The following is a 15,192-nucleotide window of genomic DNA, read 5'->3' as shown; positions in this document are numbered from 1 at the left end:
ACAGCCAGCTCACATTGTCTAGGGATTGTCACTCTGTCTAGACCAAGGTTACGGGGCAACTAACCACACTGTCTTGATATGATGGATCTGTCTAGATAGAGGTTAGTGGCACAGCTGGCTGTCACTCAGTATAGACTTTTTCACTTTGTCCAGATAGACTTTAGTAGGGCAGTCAGCTGTCTAGACACCATCAGTCTATGTAAATGGAGGTTAGTGGGAAAGTTGGCGAACACTGTTTAGATATTTTTAGAATCTAGAGGGTGGAGTGTGCTGGCCAGGTGACAGCACTTGGGAAGATTTATAAACTGCGCAGGTTAGGTTTTATTTATTAGCTCGCCACTCCCATCCACCATTCCTTAACCAGATCTAGCTATGGTTACAGAGGACGGGATTCTCGCTACAACCTGCACTTGCTGTCTTCGGGTGAGATTGTCTATTTTATTGCCTGCGTCGTGGTTTTGTTCAACATCGAGGAGAGGGCACAGCGTCACTACCTCAAACACACCGACTGTGTACGCTGGTAAGATGGGGAGCTGTTGGAGGGAATGGACTGGGTGACAGGGCAGGTAGAGGTGTCTGTAATCCTGCAAAACGGTTCAATGTACAATGTGAAGTCTGTGGAGTGAGACAGTCTCGGACCAGGAGGTAGTTAGTGATTGGAGCGGTGGCTTGTGTGGCGGAGGTCTGTGGCTCAAGGTCGGAATTGGATTGAGGAGATTGTAGAATCAACAGGGGTGAGTGGATGGGTGTGGAGCTAGTCTCTGTGGGACTAGGTAGGGGTTTGGGTGTGTCTGAGAGGGGAAGGGTGAATAGGTCTGTCTCTTTACTCTGAGAGAGGGATTTGGGGAAATTCAATAGGCTGAGAGTAGCAATGGGGGCAGGGGAGGCTGAAGGGAGTTTGGGCTATCTGTAATCCAGGAGGAGACTTGGGATTCTTGATGATGTCTCTACAATCTGGAGGGTGGTTGGAAGTGAGAGGGAGGAGGATGGAACTGAGGGATCTGAGAGCCATGATGAGAGGGGTGGAGTTTGGAGGGATGAGGGGTAGTGTGTGGAATATCAGCAGGATTTTGAGGATTTATTAGATTCAGGATTAATAGACCATGCTGCTTTTCACTAGTTTGGCTGTCCACCCGGATAAAGTGCGGATCGCATCGGGACAGGCAGCTGGAGTCGATAAGGATGGCAAGGTAATGAGTGAAGTTCCAGTAGCCGCTCAGGCTGTGGGAGACAGGGGTTGTATTTAGTCGGTGTGGGTTGTTCAGTTACTGTGAGTAGACAGTCTGACTGTTTTCACATCTCTCACCATCACCTCCAAACTAAAAATGTATTCTCTGCCCTCCCCCAGTCATGGGGCTCAATCAGAGTGACTACACCAGTGTCTCTAAACAATCACTTCATGAAAATGACCTGCAACATCTCAGTCATCTCTGATCCTAACATACGCATAGTGATGCTGGATCATGTTACAGTTCATACTTTGACATTTATTCTGGTGAGAGAGCCACTGAAGATCAAGGAGGAGAGAAGTATAGAGGACATGGGGAGAGAGACAGAATGGGCAATAGAGAGTTAGGTAGTGAGTAACAGATGCAGTGGCAACTAGGAGAAGACAACACTGGTGGATTAATGCATGCCCCCATAGCTGTGCTGTAGGACAGAGAATAAATCAGAAGGTGGCATAGACATGTAAAATAGGCAGTACTTTAATTGTGGGTGACTTTAATCTTTACGTAGATTGGGAAAATCAAATTGGCACAGGTAACCATGAGGAAGAAATCATAGTGTGTATTCAGGACAGGTTCCTTGAGCAATCTGTTGTGCATCCAACCACGATCGGACTGGATTGGGAATGTGTAATGAGGCTAGTTTAATAAATGATCTAACAGCAAAGATCCCCTAAGGGAACAGTGACCATAACATGGTAGAATTTAGCGTTCAGTTTTGGCATGAGAAACATAGGTCCGAAACAATTGTGCTAAATAAGGGTAATTACAAAAGAATAAAGTCAGAGTTGGCTGCTGTGGACTGAGAGATGTGTTTAGCAACATTGACAGACCTTTAAGAAAATAGTTCATGACTCACAACAAAGATATATCTCATTGAGGAAGAAGGATTCTAAGAAGGGAATAATCTGACCATGGTTAACCCAGGAAATTAAAGATAGCGTCAAATTGAAAGAAAAAAAACAAATAATATGGCAAAGATTATTAGTAAGCCAGAGAATTGGAAAAAATTTTAAAAATTGACAAAAGATGACCAAAAATATAAGAAAGAGGAAGAAAATAACCTTTAAGGGCAAACCAGCAAATAATATGAGAAAGGATAGTAAAAGCTTCTTCCTTCAAAAGGAAGGGAGAGGCTAAAGTAAAGAGGTCCTTGAGAGAATGGGGCTGGGAAAACAATAATGGGTAACCAGAAAATGGTAGAGAGGTTGATTAAATACTTTGCTTCAATCTTCATGGTAAAAGACACTGATAGCAATGTAAATATACTAAATAATCTAGGGGCATAACATGGAGAGTAAATAGACAAAATAACTATCACAAGAGAAAAAAGCCTAGGGAAACTAATGGAATTAAAGGCTGATAAGTCCCCTAGACTGATGGGTTGCATGCTAGAATTTTAAAATGAAGATAGTGAATTCCCTGGTTGTAATTTTCAAACATTCCTTATATTCTGGAAAAGTCCCAGATGATTGGTCAACTGTCAATGTGATGTCCTTAGAGAGAGAGGGACAGAAATCAGTTAATTATATGAGCCAGTTAACCTAACATTTATCATTTGGGAAAATGTTAGAGTCAATTATAAAGGAAAAGGGGAGTATTTTCAAGATGGCAATCTGCCACACGGATCAGTACTGGGATCACAACTATTTACAGAAAATTCTTTGTATCTGAGAAATCATGCATTTATCTATTAGCACCAAAATATAAGTAGCAACAAAACTCAACATTCGTGGGCAAAGCTCGTGATTTTTTAAACTTATTTTTAATGAGCTCTGCACTTGCGAATTTCGTCAATCGTGGAGATCCTCGAGGAACGGAAATCTTGCAGATACAGAAGAATAACTGTACATTAATTACTTGGATGAAGAAAGTGAATGTATTATTGCAAAGTTTGCAGATGACATAACAATAGATGGGAGGGGAGCTGTGAGGATGACACAAAGGTCTTCAGAGGGATATAGACAGGTTGAGCAAATTGGCAAACACTTGACAGATGGAATATAGTGTGGGAAAATGGGAGGTTCTGCACTTTGGTTGAAAGAATAGAGGAGCTAAATATTATTTAAATGGAGAAAGACTGCAGAAAGCTACAGAACAGAATGATCTGGGAGTCCTTGCCCACAAATCACAAAAAGCTAGTATCCAAGTTCATTGGGTAATAGGAAAGACAAATGGAATGTTAGCCTTTGTTTTAAAGGGAATGGAGTATAAAAGTAGGTAGGTTTTAGTGAAAACTGTACAAGACACTAGTCAGACCATAGCTGGAATACTGTGAACAGTTTTGGATCCATTATCTAAGGAAAGATATACTGGCACTGGATGCAGTCAGAGAAGGCTCTCAAGGTAATACCAGGAATGGAGGGGCTGTCTTATTAGGAGAAGTTGACTAGATTGGGCCTGTACTCATTGGACTTTAGATTACAGTGACTCTTTTGAAATGTGTAAGATCCTTAGGGGACTTGACAGGGTAGATTGTCCAGGACCAAAGGGCATAGAATAAGGTGTCACACATAAGACAGATGAGGAGGAATTTCTTCTCTGAGGCTAGTGAATGTGTGAAATGCTTCACTGCAGAGGGATGTTGATGTTGGGTCGTTAAATATATTCAAGGTTGAAATAGTCAGATTTTTAATCAAGAAGGGAATCAGGGGTTATGGGGAAAAGACAGGAAAATGGAGTTGAATATTATCAGATCAACCATGGAATGTGGAATGTCAGAGCAGATTTGATGGGCTGTATGGCCTTCTTTTGTTCCTGTGTGTTACGTGACTGAGAGAGTAAGGTGAGAGGATGGGGAATGAATTATTGGGGTCAGGGAGGAAGAGGTGTGAGGCAGCTCTACTGGCCACGTTAAGATTGATTCTGGTTGTTGTGTTCCTCTTTGCAGCTCCTGTTGCCTTGTGTCCACATCTGGGACTCGGTGACTTTACAAACACTGCAACACATTGGCCTAGGCAGCTTTGAGAGAGGAGTCGCTACACTCGCTTTCTCCAAGGCTGTAAGTCCATCATCCCCATATTCCCTCCCCTCCTACTCCATTCCCTCCCCTGCTGCTCAACTCCCTCATATTTCCTCCCGTCCTCTCCTGCTCCATTCCATCATATTCCCTCACTTCCTCCTCTATTCTTTCCCCTCCTCTCTCTCTCTCAGTTCCCTCCTGCTGTCCTCTCCTCTCTGGAAGGTGCCGACTCTTTTGTAAGTGCTTGCTGCTCCTCTTCACAACCTACCAGTGATATTTGGATCTAATTCAGGACCTTTCACGCATACAGTTTATTTGGTCCCAACAATGAGGAATGTAGTGTTCCCCGCTCGAATTCCCCATTTGGGGCAACACTGTGTGTTGCCTCAATGACTACGTCCACACTGTGCCAGTCCATTTTAAGATCCACTCCTCAGTTGGACTGGGAACAATATGTGGTCCTTGCCGATCGATGTACAGTGTGGTGGCTGGAAGGGGACTCTCTCCAAAGATTTCTCATTGTGACTGGTGTGAAACTGAGTGATGCTGTATCCTGCAGTTTCCCTACTCTCTCACTTTGGATCAGACATTAAACTGAGAATCCGTCTGCATTCTTGGGAGGTTGGGAGGGTGTGGGTGTAAAAGATCCGACGCCACTATCGGAAGAGCAGAGGGGAGTTCTCCTTGGGGGTCCTGGGGCCAGTATTTATCCCTCACCGAATATCGCTGTAAACAGTTGATCTGGGTCATTCTCCATTGCTGTGTGGGAGCTTGCAGTGTGTAAATCAGCTGCCGTGTTCCTACGTTACACCAGTATATTTCAAAAACACCTCAATAACTGAAAAGCATTTGGGACATATCCTGAAGTTACAAAGCTCATTACAGCATTTTCCTCCTCTTCTATCGCCTTCCCTCAGCCCTCCCCTCTCCTTTCCCTCATCACTCCTTTACCTCTGTGACCCCTTGTCACTCCCTCCCCTTGTCACTTCCTCCCCCCACCTTGTCACTCCCTCCCCTCCCCATCCCCTCATCACTCCCTCCTCTCTATGTCCCCTCGTTACTCCCTCCCTTGGGCATCTTTCTTCTGAGAGGTTTCCTGGTGACCGGTCAGGGAGGCTCATGCTATTGTTTGATATTGCAGGATTCTGGTGCTTTTCTCTGTGTGGTTGATGATTCCACTGAGCACATCATGTCCATCTGGGACTGTGCCAAGGGCACCAAGCAGGTGGAGATTAAGGTAGGTATTTTAAACTCTAGAAAATGATGGGCAGGGAGGCTGGGATGGGTTCTTGTTAGGCTGAGGATTAAAAGGTGAATTCCTTTGAGGCAGTGACTTTGTAGTGGAATGAACTCTGCATGCAGGGTTGATGTATATCCAATATTAACCACAGTGGGACGTGGGGGACCTGGAGCATATCTATGTTAGTAAGCCACTGCTTTGTGGAGCTGGAAGGTGCTCCAGCCTTGATCACTTTCTGTGAGTCAGGGGTTTTGTAAAGTGATCAGCCCCAACCTAAACAACAGCCAGTGGAAAGCCTGTTGGGTGTGTGTATTGGGTAGAGTGCTGGCCTGCATGGCCCTGGCTACTCACCAAGTCAGAGTAATGCTGGAGGGTAGGCAGGCCTACGGGAAACCTAGCATTTGGGGTGCGGATGAACTATGATTTAAAATACCGTCTTCTACACAACTCACTGTGAGGACTGTGTTTGAGCTGTTCTGGATCCAGCAGATTCTGACTGCTACCTCCCATTACAGAGCAGTAATGACAGTTCCTTTAGCCAGGTTGTTCCCAGACACAGCTAAATATTATGGAGAGATGAAGATGAACATGGAAGTTAGGTCACGTTCCTTTTCAAGATGTGAGGGAGCTATTTGCCATCTGCATTGTGAATGGGGAAGGGTCTGGGATATTGAGGATGGAGTCAGTGTGGTTGCTGGTAATACAGTTCATACTGAGTGAATGAGAAACCATTTCCACTAAACTAACGACGTTGATTGTACAGAATTGACAGAGGGACCAGAGCAGGGAAAGAGAATTGCCTTTTTTGACACATTGAGTTGTTGTGATCTGGAATGCCCTGGAAGTGGTTTCATTAGGAACTTTCAAAAAGGGAATTACAGAAATAATGGAAAGCGTATGTTTTCAGTGCTATTGGGAAAGATTCGAGGAGAGTGGGCCTATTTGGGTAGATCTAATAAAGAGCTGGCATAGACCCAATGGGATGAATGGCCTCCTGTACTGTAGAATGCAGTGTTTGTCTCTGAACTGATGTCAGATGTTAATCCCCACTGTATTCTCACCCTGACAGACCACCAATGAGGCTGTGTTTGAGGTTGAGTTTCACCCAGCAGACAGCTCAAGTGTGGTAACCTGTGGCAAGTCACATGTCTACTTCTGGACTTGGACTGGCTCCTGTCTCACCAAGAAGCAGGGCATTTTTGGGGTGAGTGATGCAAGACCACTGTCTGACTAACAGTTAGTTACTCTCTATTGTGTCAGTGCCGTGAAACTGTACTCTCCCAATTATTTTTATTGTATATATTATTATCCCAGTTGTTTTTCGGACTGGAGACCTGTTATCAGCAGTGTTCCACAAAGATCGGTGCTGGGTCTACTTTTGTTGGTCATTTTATATAAATGATTTAGATGAGAATATAGGAGGTACAGTTAGTACGCTTGCGGATAACACCAAAATAGTGGACAGTGAAGAAGGTTGTCTAAGATTACAAAGAGATCTTGATCATTTGGGTCAATGGGCTGAAGAGTGGCAGATGGAGTTTAATTTGGATAAATGTGAGCCATTGCATTTTGGTAAAACAAACAAGGGTAAGACTTATACAATTAAACGTAGGGCCTTGGACAGTGTTGTAGAACAGAGAAACCTAGGGTTCAGGTACATAATTTTTTGAAATTTGCATCACATATAGATAGGGTGGTGAAGAAGGTATTTAGTACGCTTGTCTTCATTGCTCAGACAGTTGAGAAAAGGAGTTGAGACATCATGTTGAGGTTGTACAGGATGTTGGTGAGGCCTCTTCTAGAGTACTGCATCCAGTTCTGGTTGCCTTGTTATAGGAAGGATATTGTTACGTTGGAGAGGATTCAGAAGAGATTTACCATGACGTTGCTGGGAAAGGAGAGTTTGAATTATAAGGAGAGGCTGGATAAGTTGGGACTTTTTACACTGGAGCGTAGGAGGTTGAGAGGTGACCTTATAGATGTTTATAAAATCATGAGGGGTACAGATAAGGTACATGGTAGGTGTCTTTTCTCTAGGGTGGAAGATTTCAAGACTAGGAGGCATATTTTTAAGATAAAAGGTGAAAGATTTAAAAAAGACGTGGGCAATTTTTTTTCACAGAGAGTGGTTCGTGTGTGGAGTGAACTTCCAGAGGAAGTTGTGGATGCGGGTACAGTTAAAACATTGAAAAGACATTTGGATAAGTACACGAATAAGAAATGTTTGAAGGGATATGGACCAAGCACAGGCAGGAGGGACTAGTTTAGTTTGGGGTTATGGTTGGCATGGACTGGTTAGACCAAAGGTTCTGTTTCCGTTCTGTATGACTCTATGACTCTATAATTAGCCACCGTTCTGGTGAGTTCAGACTGTGCTTTCTGAACAATCATTTTATACTAAGCAGCTGGTGTGCTTGTGAGCTCAAACTGTACTTTCTAAACAGTCACTGTATTAACAAGGAACTCTGTGCCAGTGAGCTCAAACTATACTCCCTAAATATTCACTTGTACTAACAGGCTATTCAGTACAGGTGTGTTCAGATTGTATGCTCTAAACAGTCATTGTTCTAACAAGGAGCTCTGTGCCAGTGAATTCAAACTGTACTATCTAACCAGTCACTGCATACTAACTGGCACTTTGTACTGGTGAGTTCAGCCTATACTCTAAACGGTCACTCTGTAGCAGATCCCAAGAAAAGGAATTTGTGGAATGTCTACCAGATTTTTTTAGAGCAGATTGTGGTAGAGCCCACTAGGGAACAGGCAGTTCTGGATTTGTTGATGCGTAATGAGGCAGACTTGATTAGGGAGCTGAAGGTGAAGTAACCCCTAGGGTTCAGTGACCATAATATGATAGAATTCACCCTGCAGTTTGAGAGGGAGAAGCTGGAATCAGATAGAACGATATTACAATTGAGTAAAGGTAACTACATTGTCACGAGGGAGGAGTTGGTCAGAATTGGTTGGAAAGGGAGCCTAGCAGGGAAGACGGTGAGGCAGAAGTTTCTGAGTAATTCGGGAGGCACAGCAGAAATTCATTCCAAGGAAGAAGAAACATACTAAAGAGACGATGGGGCAACCATGGCTGACAAGGAAAGTCTGGGGCAGCCTAAAAGCAAAAAAAAACATACAGTGTGGTGAAGATTAGTGGGAAGCCAAGTGGAAAGCCAGTGGTTTGGGAAGCCTTTTAAAAACCAGCAGCGGATAACTAAAAAGCAATAAGATGAAATATGAGAGTAAATTAGATAATACTATAGAAGAAGATTCAAGAGTCTTTTTAGATATATAAAAGAAAGTGCAAGGGTGGATATTGGCCCACTGGAAAATGACACTGGAGAAGAAATAATGGGAAACAAAGAAATAGCTGAGGAACTGAATAGGTACTTTGTATCAGTTTTCACAGCGGAAGACACCAGCAGCATACCGGAACCTCATGAGAATGGGCGGGGACAGAGTAAGTGTAGTGGCCATCACTAAGGAGAAGCTGCTGGGGAAGCTGAAAGGTCTGAGACAGATAAATCACCTAAACTAGATGGACTACACCCCAGAGTTCTGAAGGAGATTGTAGAAACATTGGTGGTGATCTTTCAGGAATCACTAGAGTCAGGGAGGGTTCTAGAGGACTGGAACATGGCTAAAGTAACAGCCCCTAGTTAAGAAGGGAGGGAGGCAGAGACAAGAATCTATAGATCAGTTAGCCGGACCTTGGTCATTGGTAAGATTTTAGAGTCCGTTTTTAAGGATGAAGTTGTGGAATACTTGGAAGCGCATGGTAAAATAGGGTGAGTCAGCACGGCTTCGTCAGGGGGAGGTGATGCCTGGTAAATCTGTTCGAACTCTTCGAGGAGGTAATAAGCAAGTTTAAAAAAAAGGAAATCCAATGGACGTGATCTATTTGCATTTCCAGAAGGCCTTTGACAAAGTGCTGCACTGGAGGCTGCTAATAAAATAAGAGCCCATGCTATCAGGGACAAGGTATTGGCATGGGTAGAGGATTGACTCACTGGCAGAAGGCAGAGAGTAGCGATAAAGGGGTCTTTTCAGGATGGCAGCTGGCGACTAGTGGAATTCCGCAGGGATCAGTGATGGGACCACAACTATTCACATTATATGTTAATGATCTGGACAAAGGAATTGAGGGCATTGTTGCTAAGTTTGCAGGTGGCACAAAGATAGATGGAGGGGCAGGTAGTGTTGGGGAAATGGGGAGGCTGCAGAAGAACTTGGACGTGCGAGGAGAGCTGACAAAATGGCAGATGGAATACAATGTGGGAAAATGTGAGGTTATGCACTTTGGTAGGAAGAATAGAGGTGTAGACTATATTCTAAATGGCGAAATGCTTTGGAAATCTGAAGCACCAACAGACTTGGGAGTCCTAGTTTGGGATTCTCTAAAAGTTAACATACAGGTTCAGATGGCGGTTAGGAAGTCAAACGCACTGTTGGCATTCTTTTCAAAAGGGCTAGAATACAAGAGCAGAGATGTACTGCTGAGGCTGTAAAAGGCTCTGGTCAGACCGTATTTGAAATATTGTGAGCAGTTTAGGGCCTTGTATCTAAGGAAAGATGAGCTGGCATTGGAGGGGGTGGCAAGAGGAGGTTTATAAGAATGATCCTGTGGATGAAGGACTTGTCACATAGGAGTGGTTGAGGAGTCTAGGTCTGTACTCAGTGAGGTTTAGAAGAATGAGGGGCATCTGACTGAAACTTAGAGGCATGGATAGAGTGGACGTGGAGGTGTTTCCATCAGTATGAGAGACTAGGACCCAAGAGCACAGCCTCAGAGTGAAGGGACAGCCCTTTAGAACTGAGATGAGGAGGAATTTCTTCAGCCAGAGGGTGGTCAATCTGTGGAATTCATTACCACAAAGGCTGTGGAGGCCAAATTATTGAGTGTATTTAAGACAGATAGATAGGTTCTTGATTAATAAGGGAATCAAGGGTTACATGGAGAAGGCAGGAGAATGGAGCTGAGAAACATATGAGCCATGATTGAATGGCAGAGCAGACTCAGTAAATTGAATGGCCTAATTCTGCTTCCTTATCTTATGGTCTTATGGGAGAGACTGAGACCAAAGGGCAAAATCTCAGAGTAAGAGGTCACCAAGTAAGGACAGAGATGAGGGGGACTTTTTCTTTCCCATTGAGTGTGGTATTGGAATTCTTTACTACAGAAGGCTGTTGAGGCTGGATCCTTAAAGATATTCAAGGCTGAGATAAACAGATGTTTAATCAGTAAGAGAATCAAAGGTTATGGTGATAAGGCAGGAAAATGGGTGTTGAGGATTTTCAGATCAGGCAAGATGTCATTAATGACAGAGCATAATAACCTATTTTTTCTAATATGTCTTATCCTCTTATTTACTTTTTCTTCTATGTCTTATCCTACTGCTGTGACCATGCTGCAAATTATTCTGGTCCATACCACCCTCATAGTTGAATAGTTCCTGTAACCCATGCGCTGCCCTGGCTCAGCTGTGAGGAACTGGAAAGCTGGTGAAACGACAAAGTGATACAGTGAGGAGAACTGACCTGTTGGTGATTAATGCAGTGGCAGGAAGCGCGAGTTAGCAGCTGAATTTGTTTCCTCTTTCATCTTACAGAAATACAAGAAACCCAAATTTATTCAGTGTTTTGTGTTCCTGAGAAATGGGGATGTGCTGACTGGTGATTCAGAAGGAAATATCCTCCTGTGGGGTAAAGCAGCTGCTGACATCAAGACACTGGGCAAAGGAGCCAAAGGTACTTGGCAGCAGGTCTCCACCATTGGGGTTTGCCCTGGTTTCTGTGAGGGACATGGACATTAAACTGAATTATCAGAGATGAGACAGGCACACTCCCCACAAATAATGGCAGGAACGTGTGTTTTACATATGGCATGGCTTCAAGCAGCAGGATGCAGTGAGTAGTTTGCTTATGTCTGTGGGAGGCATCTCTCACTTGGTGTGGAATCAGCTGGTGTGGTTAAGATGTTAATTTTTTAATAATTATCTCAGTCAGCTTTCTCCCTCACCTCTGAGACAAAATGAATCATAGAATCCCTATAGTGTAGAAGCAGGCCATTCAGCCCATTGGGTCCACACCTTCCCTCCAAAGAGCATCCCACCCCACCACATTATCACTGTAACCCTGTATTTCCTATGGCAAATCCATCTAGCCTGCACAACCCTTAACACTGTGGACAATTTAGCACGGTCAATCCATCTAACCTGCACATCTTTGGACTGTGGAAAGAAACTGGAGCACTTGGAGGAAACCTACGCAAACACGGGGAGAACTTGCAAACTCCACACACAGTCGTCTGAGGGTGGAGTCGAACATGGGTGTCTGGCTCTGTGAGGCAGCAGGGCTAACCATTGAGTCACTGCCCCTGCCCCCACCCCCCACACCCCCACACCCCCACAAACCTCAAAGGTTGTGGGTTAAAGATTTACAGTGGAGACTTGGACACAAAATCTGGACTGACAATCCCATGGTTATACTGACAATCCCAGAGCCATACTAACAGATCCCCACACTGTCGGAGGGTCAGCGCTGAGGGAGCGGGCACTGTCGGAGGGTCAGCGCTGAGGGAGCGGGCACTGTTGGAGGGTCAGCGCTGAGGGAGCACAGCGCTGAGGGAGCGCCACACTGTCGGAGGATCGGTGCTGAGGGAGCACCGCACTGTCGGAGGGTCGGTGCTGATGGAGAACCGCACTGTCAGAGGGACAGTGCTTAGGGAGTGCCAGTGCTGAGGGAGTGCCACACTGTCAGAGTCAGTAATATGGGAACTCCACACAGTCAGAGGGTCACTATCGTACCATCAGAAGTGCTGTGTTTCAGCTGAAACATTAATCTGAGACCCTCTTGTCCTCTTAGCTTGAGTAAAAATTCCCACAGTTACCACTGGAGCAAGAGCAGGGGGTATCTGTCCAGCGTCTTGGGGCCAATATTTTTATGCTCTCGCCAACATCACCAAATCTGCAGACCCCCCTGATCTGTTACATGGCTGATTGTGGAGCTTGCTGTGTTCTAGCAGTAACTCCACTTCCAAATAAATCACTGCTTGTAAAGTGCTTTGGGTTGTTCGAAAAGGTTGAGGAGTGTTGTAAGAAATCGAAGTTTCAATGAACATGTTGCAGGAGTCTCTCTCAAGTTTTCTGGTACTGTTTCAGAAACCTATCAGATTGCCAAGCAAACAAAGGCCCACGAGGGTAGTATCTTCACCCTCTGCATCATGAGAGATGGCACACTGCTCAGTGGAGGAGGGAAGGACCGCAAAATCATCCACTGGAACCTGAGCCTTACAACAGATCGAGAGACTGAGGTGAGGCAGACACACAGTATTAAAATGTGAGGGAGAGAGAATACCAGCAAGTGGGGGGAGGTAGGGAGTGGGTGAAGGAAGTGGCGAGTGAGGGTACAAACAGGAGAAGCAAAGCTGATTTGGTAAAATTAGTGATTACATTGGAGAAGTACTTCATTATTGGTGATGTTACTATTTGGGTTGTCTCAAGTCTTGAAAGAACAGCAGCGTTGCTTTGTATTGCAGATCCCCGAGCGATTTGGTGCTGTGCGTACTATTGTGGAAGGACGAGGAGATGATCTCCTGATTGGAACCACACGGAATGCCATCCTGAGGGGCAGTTTTACTGAGCCCTTTACTCCTATCGTGCAGGTCAGTGCAGAACACCAAGATTCTGGCTCATCCCCACCCCTTCACAACTCAGGGTGATCCATTGTATGAAGGATATTAAGAACAATAGAACCAGGGTGAGGGAACGGAGCTGAGATACAGATTGGTCCGTGAATTAACTGTTATGGAGAGGTGTTTCTGTGTGGTTATGCTTTGCGGTTCACTTGCAGGGTCACACAGATGAACTGTGGGGATTAGCCACACACCCATTCCGAGATCTCTTCCTGACCTGTGCGCACGACAGGCAGGTGTGTCTGTGGGATCAGGAGCAGCACATGCTGGAGTGGAGTAAAACACTGGAGGTGAGAGGGAAAACCATGCATTCACACTCTGCGTTAGAGGAACAGGACTGAGAGATCCTGAACCTTCGAGGAGGGGAAGGGGAAGCTCTCTTCACACCAAAGTCTGACTGTTGCCCCTGTCTGGAAAACCCTTCCTGGGAAGTACTGCTCCCCTCTACCCAATTCAAGGGCAGTTGGGGATGAGCAACAAAAGCTGACCCAGTCAGTGATTTCCATGTCCCAGGAGTAAATAAAGGAAAAGGTTTATGTCATAGTCATACAGCACAGAAACAGACCTTTCAACCCAACCAATTCATGCCAACCATGTTCCTAACATTAGTCCCACTTGTCTGCGCTTGGCCCATACCACTCCACATCTTTCTTATTCATAAACATATACAAATGTCTTTTAAACATTGTAACTGTACCTACATCCACCACTTTCTCTAGCAGTTCATTCCACTCACGAACCACTTTCTGTGTAAAAATGTTGCTCCTTATGCTTTTTAGAGCTTTCTCCTCTCACCTTAAAAAATATGCCCCTTAGTTTTGAACTCCCACATTCTAAGGAAAAGACCCTCGTCATTCACCTTATCTGTGTCCCCCATGATTTTATAAACCTCTATAAGGTCACTACTTAACCTCCGACATTCCAGTAAAAAAAAGTCCCAATCTTTCAGCCTATTTTTATATCTCAAACTTTCCATTCCTGGCAACATCCTGGTAAATCTTTTCTGAACACCTCCAGTTTAATAATATTCTTCCTATATCAGGGCAACTAGAACTACACACATTATGTGTTTCTATATTTCACTACTGCCTGCCACCCTATCACAAGAATGATCCTTTTGTTCTTTCCCCAATCCTGAGCCTACACATTCTGCATCTGTAATTGCTTGACCCTGATTAAATCTCCAACCTGTCCAAGTTCTGATCAGAGGTTACGAGACTAAAACATTAACTCTGTTCTTCCCCTCTCAGACTCCCCTTATGCTCTATCTCTCTCTCTCTCTCTTTCTCTCCCTTCCCACCTACCCCCCCCCCCACCCCCATCTCCCCACCACACTCCTTTCTGTCTCTCTCTCTCTGTCTGATTTTCTACTTTATCACAAGCAGGAATCCCAGGACTCAGTTTCTCACATTCCTCATCCGAAAGGTGAGAGGTGATTTAAGCAGCAGTCATGTTAATTTCAGCACTTGAATAATAGCAAATTTCTGTGGATGCTGGAAATCCAAAACAAAAACAGAAAGTGTTGGAGAAACTCAGCAGGTCTGGCAGCATCTGTGGGGAGAGAAACAGACTTAATGTTTCAAGTCCAATATGACTCTTCCTTAGAACAGTTCTGAAGAGTCATATCAACTCAAAATGTGAACTTGTCTCTCCACGGACACTGCCGAACCTGCTAAGTTTCTCCAGCATTCTCTGTGTTTTTTCTGCATTCTGGCACAACTAAGCTGGCATCGAACCTGCTCCCTGGTGTGTGTCCTTCTCCAGGTTACATCAATTGCCTGACTGATCAGAGAGTGGGAGTGATGATAGTGCTGAGAAAAAAGCTGCCAAACCTGCTGTGGCCACAGCTTCTGTGTGTAGTCTCACAACAGGATGTGAGCTCCCTCTTGTGGCAGAAGTGAGCAGTTTAGAATAGAATCCCTACAGTGGTGTGGAAACAGGCCCTTCAGCCCAACAAGTCCACACCGAACCTCAGGGCATTCCACCCAGACCCATCCCCCTATAACCCACCTAATTTATACCTCCCTGAACACTATGGGCAATTTAGCATGGCCAATCCACCCTAACCTGCACATCT

The 15,192-nt window shown here is 44.7% G+C and overlaps 1 protein-coding gene across 3 annotated transcripts in view; it reads left to right on the top strand.

Moving 5' to 3' along the window:
• Positions 1-15,192, top strand: part of eml3 (EMAP like 3) — a 59,158-nt gene that overhangs the window by 30,878 nt on the left and 13,088 nt on the right. For all 3 annotated transcript variants that reach the window (XM_048619718.1, XM_048619716.1, XM_048619717.1), the window contains 9 exons: positions 371-520; positions 1,121-1,190; positions 4,117-4,227; positions 5,330-5,425; positions 6,498-6,632; positions 11,032-11,170; positions 12,583-12,734; positions 12,960-13,085; positions 13,274-13,405. In XM_048619718.1, the coding sequence (XP_048475675.1) occupies positions 371-520; positions 1,121-1,190; positions 4,117-4,227; positions 5,330-5,425; positions 6,498-6,632; positions 11,032-11,170; positions 12,583-12,734; positions 12,960-13,085; positions 13,274-13,405 (1,111 nt within the window). The remainder of the gene's footprint in view (positions 1-370; positions 521-1,120; positions 1,191-4,116; positions 4,228-5,329; positions 5,426-6,497; positions 6,633-11,031; positions 11,171-12,582; positions 12,735-12,959; positions 13,086-13,273; positions 13,406-15,192) is intronic.

This window comes from Rhincodon typus, chromosome 43, assembly GCF_021869965.1.
Source record: "Rhincodon typus isolate 14 chromosome 43, sRhiTyp1.1, whole genome shotgun sequence".
Classification (NCBI taxonomy): Eukaryota; Metazoa; Chordata; class Chondrichthyes; order Orectolobiformes; family Rhincodontidae; genus Rhincodon; species Rhincodon typus.
The sequence above is the reverse complement of the archived record's forward strand: the minus strand, read 5'-3'. Positions and strand labels throughout refer to the sequence as shown.